This window comes from Bombina bombina, chromosome 4, assembly GCF_027579735.1.
Source record: "Bombina bombina isolate aBomBom1 chromosome 4, aBomBom1.pri, whole genome shotgun sequence".
NCBI lineage: Eukaryota > Metazoa > Chordata > Amphibia > Anura > Bombinatoridae > Bombina > Bombina bombina.
In genome coordinates, this window is record NC_069502.1 from 491,005,699 (window position 1) to 491,031,764 (window position 26,066).

General features: G+C 36.9%; 1 protein-coding gene across 1 annotated transcript in view; it reads left to right on the forward strand.

Annotated features, from left to right (window-relative positions):
• HCRTR2 (hypocretin receptor 2) overlaps positions 1-26,066 on the forward strand; it is a 359,074-nt gene that overhangs the window by 58,992 nt on the left and 274,016 nt on the right. Inside the window, exon 3 of the mRNA XM_053711967.1 lies at positions 16,310-16,553. Within this exon, the coding sequence (XP_053567942.1) occupies positions 16,310-16,553 (244 nt within the window). The remainder of the gene's footprint in view (positions 1-16,309; positions 16,554-26,066) is intronic.

Here is a 26,066-nt window from a genome sequence, read left to right on the forward strand (position 1 = left end):
ACAAACTTAACATCAAACTAACCTATGAAGCAAGCCAACATAGGATTGATTTTTTGGATCTCAAAATTACAAAAACTTCAACAGGCTCTCTGGAAACAGATGTGCATCGCAAAAAGACTGCTACCAACAGCTTACTTTACAGCAAGTGCACATGCTCCGAACACAGTTAAAGCACTCCCCACAGGGGAATTTTTAAGGATGAGGCGCAATTGCTCTACTGATGAGAATTATAAAATCAGGGCCAAAGAATTAACTGAGAGATTAATCTCAAGAGGATACAGTCGAAGAGTAATAAAAAAAGCTGAATATAGAGCTAAGAATACTCCCAGACAAGATCTGTTAAAAAAAAAATCAATTCAAAACATGAACAAGTCAGATTTATATCCACCTATAATCCTAAAAGCCCTCAAATTCTCAAAATTATGGAAAACAACTGGCCCATTTTGACCTCTGATCCTATTATCTCAAAGATTGTAGGAGAAAAAGTGCAGACTGGTTTCAGAAGAACCCGAAATCTTAAAGATCTCATTAGTCCTAGTCACCTACAAGGACCAAAAACCACGGGAGCCTTTAGGAAAGGCTCATTCAAATGCGGCACATGCAGCACATGCAGCTTCATGATGAAGAAACAAGAAATCTCTGATCGGTTTGACAAAGTCCATACAATTGAATCGTACATAAACTGTCACACGGAGGGAGTCATATATGTTTTACAATGCAAATGTAATTTGGTATACGTTGGTATGACAACAAGAAAAATAAGACAGAGACTCCAGGAACATCTGAGGAACATCAAGAACGCAACTAAAGACCTACAAGAAGGCAAAAATATAACATCTGTAGCTCGCCACTTCCTGAAGAAACATAATTCCAAGCAGTCTGAACTCAAATGCTTTGGGATCCAGAAAATACAATTAGGCATAAGAGGGGGCAATGTAGAGAATGTCCTGCTTAAAGCTGAAAGCAAATGGATTTTCCTACTTAACTCAGTTCAACCTAATGGACTAAATGAAGTGAATAATTTCACTCCCCTTTTTGTAAGTAATAGTTAATAACTCTATTCCCTTTTCATACAAAAATAAAAAAGAACTACTACTCTTATTCTTGAAAGATCAAATTAACAATTCACCCAGATACTCTGTACTAAACTCTAATACTCTTAAATGCATAGCAATAGCACTAAATATAAACCATTCTTGTATTATTTTATAAGAATACAATAATAAAATATTAAGTTGCTTACAATTTATGTTTCAGAACATAGAGTGGCAGTCTTAACCAAATCAATACTGAGTCCAATACTATATTCACAATTGAATACCTATTTAAGACACATTTATAACGATTTATAAAACTTTTCTAATATGATTAAAATAACATATTTCAACTTTGCCCCCCCCCCCTTTTTTCACAATTTAGTTTTTCACTTATCAACCTCTGTTTCCACTGACACCACTACTGAAACCCCCATTCATGGGACTCTCCTATATCTAGTCACTTTTCATATTTAGATTCAAACACAGCTAATTTCCCACTAGTATGCACTTACATAATAGTACAGTTGCATAATATCCACAATCTAGAACACAATTTCCTCATATTTAACCTTTTTATTAATTTTTTTACTCTCACTTATCGTTACAAACTTCACACAAAGGATCAATGTAGATCACACAACAAATATTTTACCGCAATTATCACGTTACTGTTAGTAATAGCACTAGTATTATTACGGCTCATCCAATAATTTCTTATGGTTTAAATCTATTATAGATGAAGTATGGGGAATATATACACAACAAAAAATTGTACAGTAGTGGATCACCATTATTGATGAATGATATTTAACACAATGTTTACATAAATAATGTTAGCAGGCTTAGTTTGCTGACTAAGATCGGGAGGTATTATTATTTCCAATCCAAATACTGTAGTTTAACTTTACTTATAAAATGGTATCCATCTGACCCAACAAATCAATGACAGCTTGCAGCAAGAACCTTTAACTATGAGAACAACCCTCAAACCAACCCTCGCTGTCTATCAGAATTCAAACAAATGTCATTGGTCAAAATAATTATACACGCCTATTGGGGGCGTGTTATCAACAGCCTTAAAAAGCCGCCAACAGAGCGGCGCGTTCACCTTTGAAAAAGCCATGTTAAGTGGCGAAACATGTTAGGGACGATAGGGCAATGGTGAGGAGTCCTAGGAGCTCCTGTGTTTTTAGACAGCCTTAGGCTACCGAAATTTACTGTAGTCATCTAACTATTTACTTACTATATGATTTAATATGTGCTAAACCACTTCGGTAATACCCACTATATCTATGCGGTTATCTCCTACAAAGCAGACCTGCTTCATAAGCTACAGTGTGTGAATCTATGTTAGTAATAACTGTTCTGTGCTTGTGGTAATAATCCCTAGACCAAGCGGTTATCTCCTATAGAGCAGACCTGCTTCTCAAGCTTCAGTGTGTGAGTCTCGGGTAGTATTAATTGACACTGTATCAACATTGTAACAATAACCTCTGGTATAACCTAATACCTAATACTACAACGGAGCATTATAGCTTCACAACCTAATAGCCTGACATACGATCGATTAATAAGTTTGTGTATACCAATATCAACTATAAACTTGTACGTGCCGCGGTCAGTTATACTTAGCGAGTAACCCTTACTCTGACAAAGTGCAGCACAAATCCCCAGCTGGAGTTGTGTGGAAGCGGATGTCCCGTATATAGGGAGACGTGCTGATACATAATCCACATAGCTTATACTCGTAGGTGGGGGTATGAATAAGTCTCAGTGTGCATGCAATAATTAACTCAAGCTAATATTCTAACTAATATTACAACGGCATTATCACTTACTGGTTATATTATACAGCGAATCCCGTTAATGTGGTGTCACTTCTGACTTGCGTATATAACAGTTGTGTGTATAACAGACAGGGCACTTATACTGTTTCTAACAATTAGGATCGTGTGCACTCAAGTAACTGAGAGGCTATAATCTAAACCTAGCTTAACCTATTAATGGTGACTTCAGTTGCAATTTAATTAACAAACCGTGGCATTGCACAAATATCTTAATCAATGCTCAAATTTACGGTGTGCAGTGAGTAACACTTATTACAACCTAAGAACACTAATCATATGTTGTTCATTATTGCCACATACGGCCACTATCGTGCAGCCAACACTGAAGCTTAGATATGATATATGACTACATGGTCAGAAGTCAATTACTGTATTTACCTAGAAGCTATTATTAGTTCTAAGGCGATAACCAATGGTGCTTTAATTTGCAGCTCCCTATTCAAGTTTACCTAATATCTTGGTCATCATAGAAGTATAACCAATCCAGCAATATAAATCAACTAAGGTCACTTTATCCTGATGTTGCATAACTAAAGTGCACTAAACACACTGAACATTGAAACTAACTAGACTGCTGGAATTATTTAAGAATTATCATCTCTACTAACACACAAACAAACATATTAAGAACAATTAATATACTGATTTAGTAAATCTATAATAAATCAGTTTTAATTTAAATAACTGCTATTCCAGCAGATCTGCTAATATTTGTTAGCAACATTATTTGTGCTATTATAAAAACAATATATCTAGGAGATACCTCTGAAAAGGGATATAACCAATTGCCATAATATAATCTCTACATAAGGTATACCTATTTATACCCCACATATGCACTGGATAGTGCATTATAATATTGTGCAATTATAATTACAAGGCAACTTTTTTACCCTTTGTAATATTGATTACAGTAGTGGTCATTAGTAGTGGTAATCACAAAGATTTTTCACTTATATTGGTTAGATTTAACTTATACAGTCGGTACCTAAGTGTGGTTTTAATAAATTTTTCCTATTTTATTTAAACCCAATAAAAGTTATATTTTAATATTCCTATCATTTCAAGTTTTCTCCCCATTTCATTTATTCCCTCGGGAATAATTAGTGTTTTTGATTTAATTAAAGTTACTACAATAAATCTATTTGATCCATAGACCTAGGAGTGCTATAAGTGTATACTTTTTCTTTTAGTTTGCAATTTAGTTTCTTTACACAGCACCCACACCCTGCCACAGTATGGCTTACTGAAAGGTAAATAGGTCTTTCCATTCTTAGTAGTGCCATTGGTTCCCTTCTAACTCTTACTAACATTGAGCTCATGCACATGAATTTACCATGGAGACAGCTCTGATTGGCTAAAATGCAAGTCTGTCAAAAGAACTGAAATAATGGGGCAGTCTGCTGAGGCTTAGATCCAAGGTAATTACAGAGGTAAAACGTGTATAATTATAACTGTGTTGGTGATGCAAAACTGGGGAATTGGTAATTAAGGGATTATCTATCTTTTAAAACAACAACTATTCTGGTGTTAACTGTCCCTTTAAGGGCCTCTTCTACTTCTATCTTTATCTTATTAATTCTTACTTTGTTTCTGTTTACTAACATTTCCATGTGTTCTAGAGAAAATGATCATTTTTCATTCCACTCATCTAGGAATTCAGCCCTTCCTTCTTCTTCTCTGGTGTTTAACCCTGGGTCTAACTTCAACCTTAAACCTCTAGGGATTATTTTATTTGTAATATAATTGTTCAGACTAGAATTTTCTGCTCTTAGTTTCACCTGTTTTATTATATATTTTTTTGGAGTTTTTGAAAGTTACAAAAACATTTCCATCCCCATCTACATTTTTATTTTCCGATAAGTTACCACTTATTTTTAGGGAATCATTTATCTCCGCTTCCCACTGTTCATCAGAAATTGTAAACCCCATTGTTTTATAATTTTGAATTCAATTGAAAAGTTGTTTAAAATTGTATGCTCTGGGGCACCTGGTGGAGGAGGAGCAAGGTTCTGATTGCTGAGCTCCCTCCTACAGTCTCACAGCACCTGGCGGTAGGAATTTCGCGCCTCCCCACTACCTGGGGCTGCTACCTGGACAGGCTCTAACATCTCCTCCGGTGCCATGCAGTGGAAATCCAACCCACTGCTTTGTTGCAGGAATAGATACATAACCTGTCTTCAGCTACACTAGTGAATTACGAATACCACTAGAAATACTCCCCCCCCCCTTGGGACTACCTGGCAAAAGACAAGCGTAAGGGGAAAGAATAAAGAAAATGTTTTCAGATGCCTGAATCTCCCCCGGCTCCAGTCAATGTTGTAGTGAGTTACCAATATCTTGCTGGAAGTAAAAACTCTGCGCTCCCTCCGCACCCACTTCAAGCTCAAAACTGTACTTGCCGTAGTCACCGGAGTCTTGTGTGAGATTAAGGAGGACCGACGGTCTGCTCGAGAAGGTGCCGCTGCCCCGGTGCGACTTGCGGTGACTGGACTGCCCCCTTCCCCACCGAAGCTGCGTGGGAGGAGGCAGTGAGAGCCTCGTTGGATGCCGAGAACAGCGCAAGGTGTGAAACTGATTGCCGCTGGTCCCCTGCCTTTGCTCTCCCCCCCCTCTCCCACCGATGCTGCGTGAGAGGGGGTGTGGGACACGTCTCCTGCCTGAAGTATCTGTAGACATCGGGCTGTCTGGAAGGAGGAATCCAGAGTGCCTGTTTCTTACTGGCACTCTTGCATCTATTCCGGTCCATCAGTCACCATCAGAGGGACGACTGGGTAGCGGAGGAGAGGGTAAGTCCCACTGCACAGCCGGTTCAGATGGCGAAAATAATATTTAATCTAAATGTGAACACTGGGGAATACATAGTCAGGCTTAAGGTTGAGAACATTTTACCCCCAACCTGAAAACAACTATTTATATAAGGTTATATCTGAAGGGGAAAACAAAGGAAGAATACCATAAGTGCCTAACAGCAGGTAAAACGACTGATGGGGATATATAAAAGCAAGAGAGAAGTAAATACATCGAAGGTGGAATAAAGCTGCAATATAAACATTCAACTTAACTCCCCCTGCTTTCAAACTCACATTGTGGGAAATTGGTACATTGGGTAAAACAGGACCCTTTCCTGATCCTGAAATATCAAAGGACTAATACCTTAGAGAGACACTTGCTCAGAGAACTTTTCTTTTTATCTTTTTTTTTTTTCTCCCCTATAAATGTGAACGTTGACTTTTCTCCTTAAAAGGAAGGGAGAGGGTGGAAGGGAAAAGAAGGAGGTTAGAATTGCAATTGCAACTAAACCAGAATTGAGGTCATGACCCTGGTCTTTTTTTATTTGCATTTTTATATCTTTACTTATTGAATTAGTGAGTAAGATTGCTGATCTGATTACACCTGTAATGATAACCACCCAAATTAATGATTTAAAGGTAAATTGCCTTAGTCTCCTACTACACCCCCCAGAATCTATATAAGAAAAACTATTGTAAGAGGTTATACCTAGGTACTAAAATTCATAGCTCTTAGGTTTATTATTTACACACTATAATAGAGTCCTCATTACTGTAATATTGATTGTATTCACTTTAAAAGAAAGGGGAGAGGACACTTTACACAAATATTGTTTATGAGGAGGAGGGTGGAAAAGAATTTTTTTTCACAACCTCATTTCTCACACATATAAACATAATTGTCCTTAAAATCTATGAACAGGTGGGGATAACTTTTACTGTGCTGCCGCTACTTTGAGCCACATAACTCCCTCTCTCTGAAGGTGTTTTTTTAAAATAGCCTCCTAAGTGTCATACTTATAAACAATCTTATACAAATATATGATAGGCTATATGTCATTTTTCCTAAGTACAAAACTTAATGAGTAAGTGGTAAAATATTGAAAGAGAGGAAGTATATTACGCCTGGCCTGATTAGAAACATATACGCTGAAACATAAGCTAAAATTGAAAGAAGTTGATTGTAGAAGTCTAGGCTGGACTCAGAGGAGTTGGGAGAAATATATCCTTGTTGCCGTAATAAACTCACTTTATCACCAGTCACAATAATTTCACTTCCTCACACAATTATTAAAATTTATTCCTCTCACCACAAATCTCCTCAATCTTAATCTTTTCTTTTTTTGCAACCCTGGGCTCTTGCAGCCCCTTCACACTAAATCTTCACTTCCCTCACTGGCACATACTCACTTTTTCTTAACGCCAACCAGTTCACCACTTATCACACACTCACATTCCCCCCCCCCTCTTTTTTTTTTTTTCCTCTCCCTCCCGAGTACTTTTTATAACTCACAATCACGCGGTACATGGATAGGTATCTTTCCAACTTCCCAAAACACCCCTCCCCAAATATGATGGGAAGGCACAGAGATAGGAAGCTTAAGAATTCATCAAAATTAGTTGCTGAACAAACAAGTCTTAGTAATCTAGCAATTATACCAGACAATCTTAACATGCAGACCTTAGTGACCAATATTGCAGAGGCATTAGCTCCCAAATTTGAAACCCTCAAATCTGAAATCAAGCAAGATATTTACTCTTTAACCCAAGAGGTGCGGCAAGAGGTATCGGATCTGGAAGATCAAGCAATTACCCACAGTTCTAAGATTGAGAACTCAGACAAAAAGCTACACAAAATTATGGATAGATTAGAGGACCTCGAAAACCATTCAAGACGAAATAATCTTAGAATAATTGGTCTTCCTGAAAGTAAACAATTTGAAAATCTTGACTCTTTCATATCCGATACTCTTACTAAAGTTTTAAAGATTGCCTCTTCTTACCCTCCGATCATAGTGGAACGAGCCCACTGAATAGGCCCCAGAGGGTAACAGCAGTAGTAGAAATCGTCCGGTAATAGCTAGGTTACTCAATTACAAGGATAAAGACCTATTGTTACAGTACTCACGAAAGAATCAACCGATTATGATAGAGGGTAATAAAATCATGATTTTTCCAAGACTTTTCGGCAGATACTGCCTTAAAAAGACGGGAATTAGCCCCGATCTGTTCAAAATTCATACAACAAGGGCACAGGGCGGTTCTGATTTATCCCTCAAAATTGAAAGTGGTATTAAATGGAATAACGCATATTACTGAGGAGGCTCAAATGGCTGAAAACCTTTACAAGTCCCTTACTGGATAGATATAGGGGACAAGTTACGATTATTGGCCTTATATATGTGGTTCTATATGTTTTTTTTGTTTTTTTGTATTAAATATGGAAGCAGGTTTATGGCGATAGCAATTTTTTTTCTCCCCCCGTTTCCCCTATCCTTGTGTCCCCTATTTTTTTTTTCTTCTCTCCCCGCTACATATTAGAGAAAAATGACACAAAATTTGGAAAAATTTAAAATTATATCATGGAATGTAGGAGGAATCTCCTCTCCTATTAAACGTAAAGCAATTTTGTAACACCTACGAAAAGCTCAGACGGATATTGGTTTATTACAGGAAACACATCTATACTTAGAGGAATCACTAAAATTAAAATCATCCTGGGTAAGAGAAGTTCTTATAGCACCGAGCGTAGGGAAGAAGAGAGGAGTAGCAATACTTATAGGCAAAAAAACTCCAGGTTGAGATCCTGGACTCTGAGGCGGATCCCAGGGGGAGGTATGTCTTCGTCAAGGTGAAAATAGGTCAGGCAAAATATACAATTTGCAACGTTTATGGTCCAAACAAAAGTGACCCTGAATTTTGGGACGCATTACAAGCAAAGCTCCTTCTAAGGACTGAAGGATATTTAATTTGGGGGGGGGGGGGGCTTTAATATGGCCCCCAAATGTCCCATTGACAGACTTAGAAAAAACACTAAATGTCTGAAACAGAAAAAAGATAATCTTGATTTCAAAATAATTAATAAAATTAAACAGGTCCTCTCCTTGCGGGATATTTGGAGACATCAGAACCCCGATACTCAAGACTTTACTTGCCTATCTAAAGCACACAAAACATTATCTAGGATTGACCTGTTTTTAATTGGAGAGCATTTAAGTTCTACAATGGTTAAGTCCGATATTATGCCTATTTTTTTGTCGGACCATGGGCCCATTACTCTTGAATTTAATTTTACTCACTGTAGACTAAAGAATCAGCGATTTTTTTTTCCTTATTACCTTTACAATGATTTTAAGTTCAAAGAATGCCTTAAGAATAAATTTAAGGATTATCTTCAATTTAATAACAATTATGTTAAACGTTCTGATATCTTCTGAGAAACTGCTAAAGCAGTCCTCAGAGGAGAAATTTTGGCATACTCGGCTATTCAAAATAAAAGAAGGAAGGCAAGAGAGAAGGAAGTCTGTAACTCACTGATTAATTCCTATAATCTATACCTACTGGAAGGAACGCCTTTAAACTGGGCAAGATATATACGAGCTAAGGCTGCGAGAGACACCTTTTATCTAATGCAGGAAACTAATAATGAGCTTAAGATGCAAGCCAAATTGCATAAATTTGGCAATAAGTCAGGCAAAATGCTAAATAGATTAATTAAGAATGAGAATAAAAAACTTAATATTGATAGAATTCAACACAATGGGAAGCTTTTAACTAAGTCAGAAGAAATAGCTAGGGTATTTCATCAGTATTTTCAACAACTTTACACTAGTAAAGAATTTGATATAAATAAAGCGACAGAATTCTGCAGTAAAATCAATTTTCCTATGGCCACTCCTCAGGAGATCGCTAGACTCAATGCACCCATTTCACTAGAAGAAATTGGAACAGTAGTTACCAAACTCCCTTTAAGCAAGGCAGCTGGTCCGGATGGACTGCCCAACGAGTTTTACAAAATTTTAGTATTAGAGATAGTGCCATATTTGGGCAATCTTTACAATGATATCTTTATTAAACATAAACAGGTTAAATCTTCCTTTGCGTCTTCACTTACTACTTTGATCTTGAAAGAAGGGAAGGACCCTACATGCAAAGAGTCTTATAGACCTATTGCATTGTTAAACTCGGACTATAAAATTCTTTCTTCTATCCTAGCAAAAAGACTTCAATCTATTTTAATCAGAGTAATCCATCCGGACCAAGCCGGTTTTATTAATAACCGTAATTCTTCAGCAAAAATTAGAGAACTACTAGTTACAATGGAATATATACAAAGAACATCTCCACAAGGGGCGGGGGTGGGTGGATCCCCCTGACATGGCCATTGTATCAATCAATGCGGAAAAAGCCTTTGACTTAGTAATCCATAAACATCTAATTTTCTCTCTAACAAAGTTTGGGATTGAAGGCAACTTTTCTAAGTTTGTAGAGAACAATTACAATTACAATTACTCTTTTACAAGTCTGATTATAAACAACAATATTTCTTCTTCAATTGCACTGAAGTGGGGCACTCGTCAGGGCTGTCCTCTCTCCCCGCTCCTATTCAATCTAGCCATAGAACCACTAGTAACCAAGATTAGGCGCTCACTGGAAGGCATAAAAATTCAAAATCATGAAATAAAAATTGGATTATACGCAGACGATCTACTCATATATCTTTCTAATACAGCAAAAAACATTGCTAAACTTTTGCATATCACTGACCATTTTGGGATATTCTCAGGTTACAAAGTAAACCCTACAAAATCAGAAATAATTTGGCTTAGGAAAAACAAGGCCAGCATAAAAGACATACCCTTTAGAGTGATAACGGAATCTATGAAATATTTAGGAATTAAAATCCCAATGAATTTAAAAAATCTTTATAAGGTGAACATAACCCCAATGCTAGCATATATTAAAGAAAGGCTTAAAACTTGGCAATGCTTACCTCTGTCAATTTCTGGTCGTATTGCTTTATTTAAGATTGTTCTGCTCCCAAAATTGCTTAACATTTTGCAGAATGTCCCATTAATTTTGTTTGAGAAGGATATATGGTCACTAAACTCATCAATTGGACAATTTATCTGGCAGGGGAAAAGAGCTAAGATAGCCTTTTCTAAATTAACAGCACCTAGAGAGATGGGAGGCCTTGCACTCCCAAATCTAAGATACTATAACCTCTGTTTTCTAGTCCGCATAGTAGCAGATTGGTTTTTCAGCAAGAATTATGTTTTAAATACCGATTTGGAGTCTAATATATGTGAACCTTACTCACTACAGGCCTTGGCACACTTGGAACCTAAAGATCTCCCATTAAGTATTAAAAAAAAATTATTTTGAACCCACTCAAAGCTTGGTTTAGATTAACTAAACTTCTCTCAATAAGCTCTAAGGCATCAAAATATCTTCCCTTAATTAGAAACCCGAATTTCCAACCGGGTCTAGACTCAACTGTTTTTAATAGATGGCATAACAATGGATTGGACAGAGTTATTTATTTAATTGATCAAGATAGGAAATGTGTCAAATCCTTTGCACAACTGAGAGATGAATACAACCTGGTAAATAAAGACTTTTTTGCTTATTTACAGATAAGACATTACATCATAGAACTAGTACATAAGGTTGGCTGGAGCTGGTCCTTAGGCAAAATAGAATCCTGGCTTACAATAACTAGAGATTCTTCCATGTCCATTTCTCTGTGTTATTATTTGTTGAGCCTTAGTAAGGCGGCCCCGTTAGGGGAGAATCTAGCCCTAAGCTGGAATAATATAATCCCACATAATAATATAGAATTTAAAACTATACAACTTTCTTTGAATAAAGTATCAAAAACAACTCTCTCCTCGATTGGCGAGATGCCCACCTGAAACTTCTGCACAGGGCATATTTTACCCCGGAGAGAGGCCTCAGAGTCCGAAATCCTGAATTTGATAAATGTCCTAGATGCTCTTATTTAGCTGCGGATTTAATATGCATGTTCTGGTCTTACCCCAGGCTGAGAAATATCTGGAGTAAGCTAAAATATTGGCTTAAGAATGTACTCAAAATTGAGTTGGTAGCCCTCTCCTTGTTTCAGATTATATTCTGTCTGAGGCCTGGAGAGGAACGTCAGCCTAATGAAATATTAGTCAATTTATCTATTTTAGCTACCAGATATTTGATATGTAAGAAATGGAAAATGAGGGCGACACCAACTATCCCAGAAATTAGGAACCATCTAAAGAAACAATGTGTCTTAGAACAGAGAAATGCCAATATAGACAATGAACGGGACATAAGGAAATTTTTTCATAAATGGGTGCCTTTCATTAAGATCTTCCCCGAAAGAGAAATCGATTAGCTGATATATCCATTTAAGAACTCGGAGCTAGTATTATTAGGTATGTGGTGATCTGAGGTAGGTTAGTGTAATTCGAGATTTATTGCCTGCCCCCCCTCCCCCCCTTTTTTGTTGTTGTTGTTGTTGTTATTGTTGTTGTTGGTGTTTGTTTGTTTGTTTGTGTTGGTTAACGAGATGGAATGGAGAGGGAAGGGAAAGGGGGGGGGGAAATCCAGAAAAATTCCAACATTGAGTTACTAAGACAGACTGGTCAGTTCAGCCATTTAGATATATGATACGTAATATATATTTTTTCCTTTTATCGTTTTTTTGGTTTATCACCTTATCCTGGTGGACTGTATTATTATGTTGTTTTGTACCATTATGGATGCTGTACTCATTGTTGGACAAAATAAAATAATAAAAAAAAAAAATTGTATGCTCTGTCTAAATCATGAATGTCTATACTATATATATATATATATATATATATATATATATATATATATATATATATATATATATATATATATATATATATATACTGTATACACATAAATACATAAATATATATTGACACCTATATAGACATATATATATATATATATATATATGCATATACATCTCTAGACATTTATATGTATGTATCTCTATGTTAAAGCCCTTTGCGTACCTTTTTTTCACCTGAGACCTCATATCATTGAACCCTTATAACTTTGTTGTGCACTAAAATGTATCAAACCTTTAAAGATATGCATTATTACAGTCAGGTAAAAGAGATCTTGATTTTGAATGACAATCTTTTGTAGCCAAGGGACGATTCAAGTTTTAAACTATTAGTAGTATAGGAGAAACGTTCACTACCTTCCTGGAAAGATTTGGGAGAGGAGATTAAATAAGGTTTCTCTAAACAAATCGGTCACTTGCCATTTTATGGAAGTAAAACTTGCATTAGTATAGTCTGTAGTGTGTTGGAAAATGAATACATATCTTAAAATTCATACGGCTAGATTACGAGTTGTGCATTAGGGTAAAAAAGAAGCGTTATGAGGTCCTAACGCTGCTTTTTCACTACCGCTGCTATTACGAGTCTTGAAGGTTTAGGGTCACCGCACACTTCTTTGGCCTTACCGCAAAACAACTAACGTAAACTTTGTAAAGTCTTTTTTCTATGGGACCTCCATATCGCCGGTATTACGGGTCTGTCCTGGGAGGCCAAAAAGTGAGCGGTACATCCTACCCTGTCAAGAGTCCTAACGCTATTAAAAGTCAGTAGCTAAGAGTTTTATGGTACAACGCTGTAACATAAAACTCATAACTAAAGTGCTAAAAAGTACACTAACACCCATAAGGTACCTATTAACCCCAAAACCAAGGTCCTCCCGCATTTTTAACCCCTAATCTGCCGCTCCGGACACCGCCGCCACCTACATTATATTTATGAACCCCTAATCTGCTGCCCCCAACATCGCCGATACCTACATTATATTTATTAACCCCTAATCTGCTTCCCCAATGTCGCCGCAACCTACCTACACTTATTAACCCCTAATCTGCCGCCCCCGACGTCGCCACCGCTATAATAAACATATTAACCCCTAAACCACGGCACTCCCGCTTTGCAAACATTAGTTAAATATTATTAACCCCTGCCATCCCTAACATCGCCGCCACCTACCTACATTTATTAACCCCTAATCTGCCGCCCCAACATTGCCGACACTATACTAAATTTATTAACCCCTAAACCTGACTTCTGCCGTCTGGAGGACCACTTCGCCCGGCTTGGATGAAGACTTCTCCCAGCTTTGTTGAGGACTTCGGCCCGGTTGGATGAAGACTTCTGCTGCTTCCTTGAGGATGGATGTCCGGTCTTCAGAACTGTAAGTCGATCTTCAGGGGGTTAGTGTTAGGTTTTTTAAGGGTGTATTGGGTGGGTTTTATTTTTAGGTTAGGGATTTTTGGCCGCAAAAGAGCTAATTGCCCTTTTAAGGGCAATGCCCATCCAAATGCCCTTTTCAGGGCAATGGGGAGCTTAGGTTTTTTTAGATAGTATTTTATTTGGGGGTTGGTTGTGTGGGTGGTGGGTTTTACTGTTGGGGGTTGTTTTTTTTTTTACAGGTAAAAGAGCTGATTACTTTGGGGCAATGCCCTGCAAAAGGCCCTTTTAAGGGCTATTGGTAGTTTAGTTTAGGCTCGGGTTTTTTTGTTTTTTTTTTGGGGGGGGCTTTTTTATTTTGATAGGGCTATCAGATTAGGTGTAATTAGTTTAAACATCTTGTAATTTGTTTATTATTTTCTGTAATTTAGTGGGGTTTTTTTGTACTTTAGCTAATTTAATTTATTTAATTGTTGTTAATTTAGTTAATTTATTTAATTATAGTGTAGTGTTAGGTGTTATTGTAACTTAGGTTAGGTTTAATTTTACAGGTACTTTTGTCTTTATTTTAGCTAGGTAGATATTAAATAGTTAATAACTATTTAATAACTATTCTACCTAGTTAAAATAAATACAAACTTTCCTGTAAAATAAAAAATAAACCCTAAGCTAGCTACAATGTAACTATTATTTATATTGTAGCTATCTTAGGGTTTATTTTATAGGTAAATATTTATTTTTAAATAGGAATTATTTAGTTAATGATGAATTTTTTTTTAGATTTATTGTAATTATATTTACGTTAGGGGATGTTAGGGTTAGACTTAGGTTTGGGGGTTAATACATTTAGTATATTGGCGGCAACATTGGGGGCAGCAGATTAGGGGTTAATAAATGTAGGTTGGGGGTGACAGTGTTAGGGGCGGCAGATTAGGGGTTAATAATATTTAACTAATGTTTGCGTGGTGGGAGTGTGGCGGTTTAGGGGTTAATATGTTTATTTTAGTGGCGGCGACGTTGGGGATGGCAGATTAGGGTCAATAAGTGTAGGTAGATTGCGGCAATATTGGGAGTGGCAGATTAGGGGTTAATAAATATAATGTAGGTGTCGGCGATGTTGGGGGCAGCATATTAGTGATTCATAAGTATAATGTAGTTGGCCGCAGAGTCCGGAGCAGCAGATTAGGGGTTAATAAATATAATGCAGGTGTCAGCAATGTCGGGGGCAGCAGATTAGGGGTTAATAAGTGTAAGATTAGGGGTGTTTAGACTCGGGGGTTCATGTTAGGGTGTTAGGTGTAAACATAAATTTTATTTCCCTATAGGAATCAATGGGGCAGCGTTAGTGAGTTTTATGCTGCTTCTTTGCAGGTGTTAGACTTTTTCTCAGCCGGCTCTCCCCGTTAATTCCTATGGGAAAATCGTGCACGAGCATGTACGACCAGCTCACCGCTGACTTATGCAGCGCTGGTATTGGAGTGCGGTAAGGAGCACAATTTTGCTCAACGCTCACTTCTTGCCTTTTAACGCAGGGTTTGTAAAAACCCGTAATACCAGCGCTGCAGGTAACTGAGCAGTGAGAGAAAACGCAAAACTCGTAATCTAGCTGATAGACTTTATTCTCTCATGGGAGTCTGAATATTATTCAAAACCTCACATGTTAATTCACTGATTGAGCCTATGCTTGCCCTTTAATACAGCAATTGGAAAGACTGCAATGTAGTATATACTTGCCATTTTTGTCTGATATTTTTGACTAACTATACTCAGAACAGATTTTCTTTCTTTTTTTCTTTTTCTTTCTTTCTTTCTTTCTTTCTTTCTTTCTTCTGTGGACAAAGTTTGTTTGCTTATTGCAGGTTGGTTGCTATTTTTGTTGTGATCAGCACTGGCTGAGATTGACTAACTGGCATAAGTAACACGTATATGGGTCATTTGGGTTACATGCTGTTTTGCTGGTTTTGAAGACAGAACCTGTTCCAAAACATCCCTTTTTTATTTTATAAATCTATTATTGCAAATGAAATATTTTTATTAAAAACTGTTTATTTTCATTATCTATACAGTATGTGTATTAATTTTAATAGTCATGGGTAGTATTGTTACTTGTACTTTTCTTGTAAACTTCAAACTTTCAATTTCATCTGTTCACTCATCATATGACTTTTAACAATAGCTGTACATTTTATTTATTTTTTATCGCTAAAACATTTTGTTTCAAGAAAATTATATGTATGAAACAATTGTTAGCTTACATGTATTTACTGATAGAATGGATTGATCTTTCATTAATTTTAGTCTATCTTTTGTCTAGATCTTTGTCTTTGTGTCTGTCTGCCTATCAGCTATCAGACCAATATTTTATCCAGTTTATTTTCCCTTTTCAGACTGTCTCCGTGTCCGTTTCTGTCCTAACACTCAGCTGCATTGCCTTGGATAGATGGTACGCAATTTGTCATCCATTAATGTTTAAAAGTACTGCCAAGAGAGCACGAAACAGCATTATAATTATTTGGATTGTGTCCTGCGTTATAATGATTCCACAAGCAATAGTCATGGAGTGCAGCAGTGTGTTTCCAGAATTAGCCAACAAGACAATTTTATTCACTGTGTGTGATGAGCGCTGGGAAGGTAAGTGATGCATATTTATTTCACTGAGGTTAACTGATTTATGAGATTTTTTTTTATATAGAATCTGGAGCTGCAAGACGTTTTTTTTAAACAATGTTATCATAGCATTGATCCAAAAAAATAAAACAACAATGACAAAATGTTCTGTATCATTTATGTGTACTGTTAAACAAATTAACTTTGGTAACATGCACACACGCAAGATCATACATGTATCTGTGCACACACACAGTATAGTTAACACAAAAATGAATGTATATTTATAAACCACTGTTTGGAAGAAATATGTGGTAAACAAAATGACATTTAATCAATTTATACTGAATATTCTTTTTTCTGAGGTCATATTGACTTGTCTAAATGAGGTATTTATCTGGGTCTGTTGTCTAAATCAGAAAGCTGATATTCACTGTCATACTTTAAAACATGTCTTTCACATTATAACATGATGCCATTGATCCTAAATGCTGATACAGTATCAGTTGGTACATCAAGCTTACCGTGCATTATTTATATATAAAATATTTTACCAGGAAGGATACATTGAGATTTCTCTCATTTTCAAGTATGTCCTGGGTCCACAAAACATTGCATTGATACAATAGAGTACAATAAAATACAAAAACAATAATAATACACAATATATGCAAACATTTAACATAGAACAGGTAGGAAATATATAATCAACCATGACAGATGCATTCTGTTTTGAGATATGTAGAGAGGGATCTCTTAAAGGATATTAGGCTTGGGGTAGGTTTGAAAGTTTGCGGGATGTCGTTACATAATTGTGGTGCTCTGTAAAAAGGAGGATCGAGCTGCTTTCTATTTGTATTGAGGCAAGCTAAATAATGTGCTGTTACTGGATCGGAGGTTATAGGAGGTGGGAATAGCCCGGGAGAGCATTCTGCTCAGGTAGGGTGGGAGCTTCCCAGAAAGGCTCTTAAACACAGGGCAGGAAAGATGGAGGGTGCGTCTGGATTCCGGCGACAGCCAGTTTAGTTCTTTTAGCATGTCACAATGGTGGGTCCTGTAGTTACATTGTAGCACAAAGCGGCAGAACGAGTTATACAATGTGTTAAGTTTATTAAGGTGAGTTTGTGGTGCAGGTGCATATACTACGTCCCCATAATCCATGATTAGTGATGTTGCATACCTAAAATTTTGCGTTCACGAACGGCAGACGCAAACTTCCACAACTGTTCGCGAACGGGCGAACTGGGCGAACCGCCATAGACTTCAATAGGCAGGCGAATTTTAAAACCCACAGGGACTCTTTCTGGCCACAGTAGTGATGGAAAAGTTGTTTCAAGGGTACTATCACCTGGACTGTGGCATGCCGGAGGGGGATCCATGGCAAAACTCCCATGGAAAATTACATAGTTGATGCAGAGTCTGGTTTTAATCCATAAAGGGCATAAATCACCTAACATTCCTAAATTGTTTGGAACAACGTGCTTTAAAACATCAGGTATGATGTTGTATCGATCAGGTAGTGTAAGGGTTACGCCCGCTTCACAGTGACAGACCAAACTCCCTGTTTAAAGGGACAGTCTACACCAGAATTTTTTGTTTTAAAAGATAGATAATCACTTTATTATTATTAGTATGAAGGAAACTGACTGCTATTATTTAACACAGTCAAAAAAAAGTTTTGTTTTTTTTAAATCTACACTACTGTTACACCACATATGAGTTGCACTGGGGTGACACTGTGCCCTGGCAGGCAGGCACTTAGACGCACACATGTGAAGGAAACTGACTGCTATTATTTACCACAGTTAAAAAAGTGTTTTTTTTTTTTTTTAAATCTACACTACTGTTACACCAGATATGAGTTGCACTGGGGTGACACTGTGCCCTGGCAGGCAGGCACTTAAACGCACATGTGTGAAGAAAACTGACTGCTATTATTTAACACAGTCAAAAAAGTGTTGTTTTTTTTAAATCTACACTACTGTTACACCAGATATGAGTTGCACTGGGGTGACACTGTGCCCTGGCAGGCAGGCACTTAAACGCACAAGTGTGAAGGAAACTGACTGCTATTATTTAACACAGTCAAAAAAGTGTTTTTTTTTTTTTTTAAATCTACACTACTGTTACACCACATATGAGTTGCACTGGGTTGACACTGTGCCCTGGCAGGCAGGCACTTAAACGCACACGTGTGAAGGAAACTGACTGCTATTATTTAACACAGTCAAAAAAGTGTTGTTTTTTTAAAATCTACACTACTGTTACACCATATATGAGTGGTGGCACTGGGCAAGTGGGCACAGTATACGCTGTGAGCCTGACACACATGCTGGCAGGCAGGCAACTGCAATTAGATTACACAGGGAAAAAAAAAAGCAGCCCTAAAAAGGGGTGCTCTCCTTACAGCAAAGATCAGATGAGTCCTTCAGGACTGTAGTGGACACTGAATACACTAGCCTAGCTATAGATTTCCCTACTAAAATAGGCAGCAGCTACACTGTCCCTCCTCTCACTAACAATGCAGCTTCCAAATGAATCTAAAATGGATGCTGTCCAGGAGGTAGGAGGGTCTGGGAGGGAGGGTCTGCTGCTGATTGGCTGGAATGTGCCTGCTGACTGTGAGGTACAGGGTCAAAGCATTACTCAATGATGATGAATAGGGGGCGGATCAAACATCGCATATGATCGCCCGCCGTGGCGAACGCGAACATACTATGTTCGCCGGGAACTATTCGCCGGCGAACAATTTGCGACATCACTATCCATCATAGACACCAGCATTTGCTGTACAATCTTTTCCTTTACTGTAGGGCTGAGGCAGGATTTGTTTCTGTACAGGGGCAAGATTTGTTTCTGTACAGGGCACCTAGTTTTGGATAAAGTTTAGATTCAAGTTTTTCTGTGTGGAGGCCAAAATATAGATTGGGGTCTAACAACATACCCAAGTATTTGAAAGAGTGGACTGCGGTCAGTGTGCAATTTGATTTTGTTTTGATTATATATAAAGGTAACTGTTTGTGCAATGATAAATGCTGACAGCGTATGGTGTCGGCATTCTGGGATGTCTGTCGGACATGATACGCTACAGCGTATCATGTCGGACAGACATTGATAAATTGGCCCCCTAGTTCCAAAAACATCCAAACTCAGAATCTCACAGATCTCACAATGGCAGTTGTAATTGAACTCTATTAGAAAAGTGTTTCTGTGAGCTGTAAGATTCCTATCAATTTGAAATGTAGAACTTTATTCGGTAATTTGGAGTTAGTATGGGAACATTTGGTGCTGATAAAAATTCCCCAATGAAACAAAATACAAATCAAAATGTAGTTTGATTTGTTTTTGCATATAGTGTATTTGTTGCTTTTTCTATCTGTTTAATGAGTGTATTTTGAATTTTGTGGCATCCTAGTCAGCAAATAGTTGGAGAGATGAATCAGTGAAAACATGCAGCTATAAGTGTATAGAGAATATTATGAGAGCTTTAAGAGAACCTCAATTATGTAATGCCCCAGTCCAGTCAACTTGCTGCCAATGTAAGACTTATTTTATGTACAGTAACAGTTGGTAGACTTTGTACTTCTATTTTAAGCTGTTGAGACTTGGGCTCCATGTACTTATAGGTGGGTGGACAGCTTCCCAACTTGCGAAGCTGTCTGGCCGCCTTTGCTACATATGGACAGCAGATCTGTTTGTCCGCTGGCCCTTATCATTACACACTCATCACAGTGTGTAATGCCCACTCCTTCATTTGCACGACTAAAGGGGATGTCAATCACCGAGAGTGAGCAAGCTCTCGGTGATTGTCCCTCGCCACCTCAGAGGTGGCGTAGGGTGTGAGAAGCTGCTTCTTACATTGCGGGAAGCAGGCTCGTATATGCAAACCTGCCCCGCAAGGGCTCTAGAGTAGCTCTTGCTGCTTCATACATGGAGCCCTTGGTTTGGATATTGTACCTTGTATCTAGCATTGTACTTAGGATTATGATTGTATAAATTTAGGAATAAATGCAAAAACATGCAAAGTACCACTATTGTTTTTAAAGTCACAAAGAACACATCTGAATCGACTTTCACAGTGTTTTTATCCAATCGATGTAGAAAACTTTGTTAAAATACAAAGTCAATGTTTTAAAGTGATTAATTTCAGTTCTACAAATATAACTAGTTCCAAATGACAAGCTTGTTGAGTTATAAGTACTTAGTTTTAATCCAATTTTAAGGAATTGGTTGTTGAAAAACAACTTGATTTGCATAACACTTATGTACAATCTTTATAAATTGTCAGCTTCTGATTAAATATAATGGATATGTTTAAGATATGAACTCTCAAAAAACGTAATGGAAAACATTAATATGAGATATAAAAGTAGATTATCCTGGAAATTTATGTTATTTATCATCTTTTTTAGACTTAAGTTTTTTATTTTGGGGGGTTGGTTGGGTGGTGGGTTTTACTGTTGGGGGACTTTGTATTTTTTTACAGGTAAAAGAGCTCTTTAACTTAGGGAAATGCTCTACAAAAGGCCCTTTTAAGGGCTATTGGTAGTTTATTGTATTCTAGGGGGTGTTTTTATTTTGGAGGGCCTTTTTTATGTTTTAGGGCTATTAGATTAGGTGTAATTGTTTTTTTTTTATAATTTTGTTTATTATTTTTTGTAATCTTAGTGTTTTTTATTTTTTGTAATTTAGTGTTTATTATTTTATGTAATTTTTTATTTTTTAAATTCTTTCGTAGTGTTAGGTTTTTTTACATTTGTAATTTAGATTTTTTAATTGGTATGTTTTTTTATTTTATTAGAATAGTAATGTAAGGTTAATTTATAATTTAAACTTTTATTTTTATTTCACAGGTAAGTTTTTTTAATTTAAATATAGTTATATTGGAATTTGAATTTAAAATTAGGAGGGGTGTTAGGTTTAGGAGTTAATAGTTAAATTTATTGTTTTGCTAGGTGGGGGGGGCATCAGTTTAGGGGTTAATAGGTTTATTTAGTGCAGCGATGTGGAAGGCCGGAGGTTTAGAGGTTAATAGGTTTATTTAGTAGGCGATGTGGGAGGCCGGAGGTTTAGAGGTTAATAGGTTTATTTAGTGGCGGCGATGTGGGAGGCCGGAGGTTTGGGGGTTAATAACTGTATTATAGTGGTGGCGATGTCAGGGACTGGTGGTTTAGGGGTTAATATAAGATAATATAGGGAGTGCCCTTACAATAATGGTAATTATATAATCACCAATCTATTAAAGGGACACTGAACCCAAATTTTTTCTTTCGTGATTCAGATAGAGCATTACATTTTAAGCAACTTCATAATTTACTCCTATTATCAAATATTCTTTATTCTTTTGATATCTTTATTTGAAATGCAAGAGTTTAACTTTGGATGCCGGCCCATTTTTGGTGAACAACCTGGGTTGTCTTTGCTGATTAGTGGATAAATTTATCCACCAATAAAAAAGAGCTGTCCAGAGTTTTGAACCAAGAAAAAAAGCTTAGATGCCTTCTTTTCAAACAAAGATAGCAAGAGAACGAAGAAAAATTGATAATAGGAGTAAATTAGAAAGTTGCTTAAAATTGCATGCTCTATCTGAATTGTGAAAAAAAAAATTTGGGGTCCAGTGTCCCTTTAAACATTTGCTAGTAGTAAACTGGTCTTAGTATATACAGTCAGAATATCACAAGTGGAAAAAATGAAAAAAAAATAAAAATATATATATATATATATATATATATATATATATATATATATATATATATATATATATATATATATATGACAGTGTGTAAGTCTATAGATACAATAAATATTGATAGATATTAACATAAATCCACACTAGTGTTAGACCATGAACTATATGAAAATATAGTAAATATAATGGGATGTATATTCAGAGAAGATAAATTAATATAATAAAGTATTTTGTGAAGATGATGATGTCAAATGAAGGCAGCAAACTGTGAAGGACCAAGACTAGGATCCAGGATCAGTGATCTGAAGACAACATAAGAAGACAGATGCGCCACATGGCCCAATATTGTTTGGTACAAAAAGACAAATATTATATGTGTCAGATACACTCACATGTGATGATGCACCTCTAGTAGTGCAAATGGAGCGGTTTTGGGTCAATAACAGTCACCCAGAAGACTGTCCTTCTGGGGATATTTGGAAATCTGTAGTAGTTAAAAGCACACACAGAGTGCCTATATGGCCTAGTACTGTTTGACCCAAGCAGGATAATATTAAGTGTTAAAATGAACTCACATTTGTTGAAGCATCTCCTTTGATGCTGTAGTGGCAGGCTAGAATCAATATGGTCACCCAACAGACTTAGGCCTCTAGTTATCAAGCTGTCAACCGCAAATATGCTGGAATTCCGCAGCGTATTTGTGGCGAGGCTGATTCACCTTAGTTATCAACCCCTACTGCCCGGCAAAAGTAGAATTTTGTGACGTAACTTACGATTCCCTGGACTCACAGATCGATGGTTACGTCACTACAGATGTTCCAAACACAAGTTTGGCGCAATCTGACTACTTTTGGTAGTTATCAAACTACTACCAGGTACGCTTGACACTATTCCGGGCCAGCGTACCTGGACTTCAATCTGCCGCCCTGGAGGCGGCGGATCCCATAGGAATCAATGGGAGTCTGACCATAGCGAAAGCTCATGTTCGCTGCTGCCCAATATCCCATTGATTCCTATGGGAGATGTCTGCACCTAACACCCTAACATGTACCCTGAGTCTAAACACCCCTAATCTGCCCCCCCCTACACGGCCGCAACTAAATAAATTTATTACCCCCTAAACCGCCGCTCCCGGACCCAGCCGCAACTATAATAAACATGTTAACCCCTAAACCTCCACTCCGAGACCCTGCCGCCATCTACATTATACATATTACCCTATAATCTGCCACCCCCTATACTGTCGCCACCTACATAAACTTATTAACCCCTATCTTGCGGATCCCGGACCCCGCCGCCACCTATATTAAAGTTATTAACCCCTATCCTGCCCCCCTATACCGCCGCCACCTATATTAAAATTATTAACCCCTATCCTGCCCCCCTATACCACCGCCACCTATATTAAAATTATTAAACCCTAAACCTAAGTCTAACATTAACCCTAACCCCCAACTTAAATATTATTTTAATATATCTAAATAATATTACTCATATTAACTAAATTAATCCTATTTAAAACTAAATACTTACCTGTAAAATAAACCCTAAGATAGCTACAATATAACTAATAATTATATTGTAGCTATTTTAGGATTTATTTTTATTTTACAGGCAATTTTGTATTTATTTTAACTAGGTAGAATAGTAAGTAAATAGTTATTAACTATTTAATAACTACCTAGCTAAAATAAATAAAAAATTACATGTAAAATAAATCCTAACCTAAGTTACAATTAAATCCTACACTATCATTAAATTAATTAAATAAATTAATTACAATTACCTAAAATTAAAATAAATTAAATAAACTATAGTACAAAACCCCCCCCACTAAATTACAGAAAATAAAAAGGATTACAAGAAGTTTAAACTAATTACACCTAATCTAAGCCCCCTAATAAAATAATAAAGCCCCCCAAAATAAATAAATGCCCTACCCTATTCTAAATTACAAAGTAACCAGCTCTTTTATCAGCCCTTAAAAGGGCTTTTTGCGGGGCATTGCCCCAAAGTAATCAGCTCTTTTACCTGTAAAAAAAAATACAACCCACCCCCAACATTAAAACCCACCACCCACATACCCCTACTCTAACCCACCCGAACCCCCCTTAAAAAACCTAACACTAACCCCCTGAAGATATCCCTACCTTGAGTCGTCTTCACCCAGCCAAGCCGAATTCTTCATCCAAGTGGCGCAGAAGAGGTCCTCCATCCAGCAGAAGTCTTCATCCAGGCGGCGTCTTCAATGTTCATCCATCTAGAGCGGAGTGGAGCCATCTTCCTCTTCAACCGACGACTGAACAACGACTGAAGGTTCCTTTAAGGGACATCATCCAAGATGGCATCCCTCAAATTCCGATTGGCTGATAGGATTCTATCAGCCAATCGGAATTAAGGTAGGAAAAATCTGATTAGCTGATTCAATCAGCCAATCAGATTGAAGTTCAATCCGATTGGCTGATCCAATCAGCCAATCGGATTGAGCTCGCATTCTATTGGCTGTTCCGATCAGCCAATAGAATGCAAGCTCTATCCGATTGGCTGATTGGATCAGCCAATCGGATTGAACTTCAATCTGATTGGCTGATTGAATCAGCCAATCAGATTTTTCCTACCTCAATTCCGATTGGCTGATAGTATCCTATCAGCCAATCGGAATTTGAGGGATGCCATCTTGGATGACATCCCTTAAAGGACCAGCAGTCAACACATTAGATTTGCATAATCAACAAATGCAAGATAACAAGACAATGCAATAGATCTTAGTCTGAACTTCAAATGAGTAATAGATTTTTTTATAACAAATTTCAAAGTTATGTATATTTCCACTCCCCTTGTACCATGTGATAGTAATCAGCCAATTACAAATGCATATACGTATAGTCTGTGAATTCTTGCACATGCTCAGTAATATCTGGTGACTCAAAAATTGTAAATATAAAAGACTGTGCACATTTTTTTTAATGGAAGTAAATTGGAAAGTTGTTTATAATTACATGCTGTATCTGAATCATGAAAATTTAATTTAACCTGAGTGTCCCTTTAAAGGAACCTTCATTCGTCGGCTTAGAGGGCTTAGATTAGGTGTAATTAGTTTAAACTTCTTGTAATTCTTTTTTATTTTCTCTAATTTAGTGTTTGTTTCTTTTTGTACTATAGTTTACTTTATTTAATTTAATTTAATTTTAGGTAATTGTAGTTAATTTATTTAATTAATTTAATGATAGTGTAGTGTTAGGTTTAATTGTAACTTAGGTTAGGATTTATTTTAAAGGTCATTTTGTAAATATTTTAGCTAGGTAGTTATTAAATAGTTAATAACTATTTAGTAACTATTCCACCTAGTTAACATAAATACAAAGTTGCCTGTAAAATAAATATAAATCCTAAAATATAATTATTAGTTGTATTGTAGCTATCTTAGGATTTATTTTATAGGTAAGTATTTAGTTTTAAATAGGAATAATTTAGTTAATGATAGTAATTTTTATTTAGATTTATTAAAATAATATTAAAGTTAGGGGGGTGTTAGTTAGTGTTAGACTTAGTTTTAGGGGTTAATAAGTTTAATATAGGTGGCGGTGGGGTCTGGGAGCAGCGGTTTCGGGGTTAAACATTTAATTTAGTTGTGGCGGGGTCCGGGAGCAGCGGTTTACCTGTTAATGCGGATGAAGTTTCTGCCCTTATACTGTCCTCACACCTCACTACCTGTCCCCTCGACCCCATCCCCTCACAGCTACTCCCCTCCCTCTCTTCTACCCTCACCCCCATACTCACACACATTTTCAACCTCTCCCTCATCACTGGTATATTTCCCTCATCTCTAAAACATACACTGGTCACAC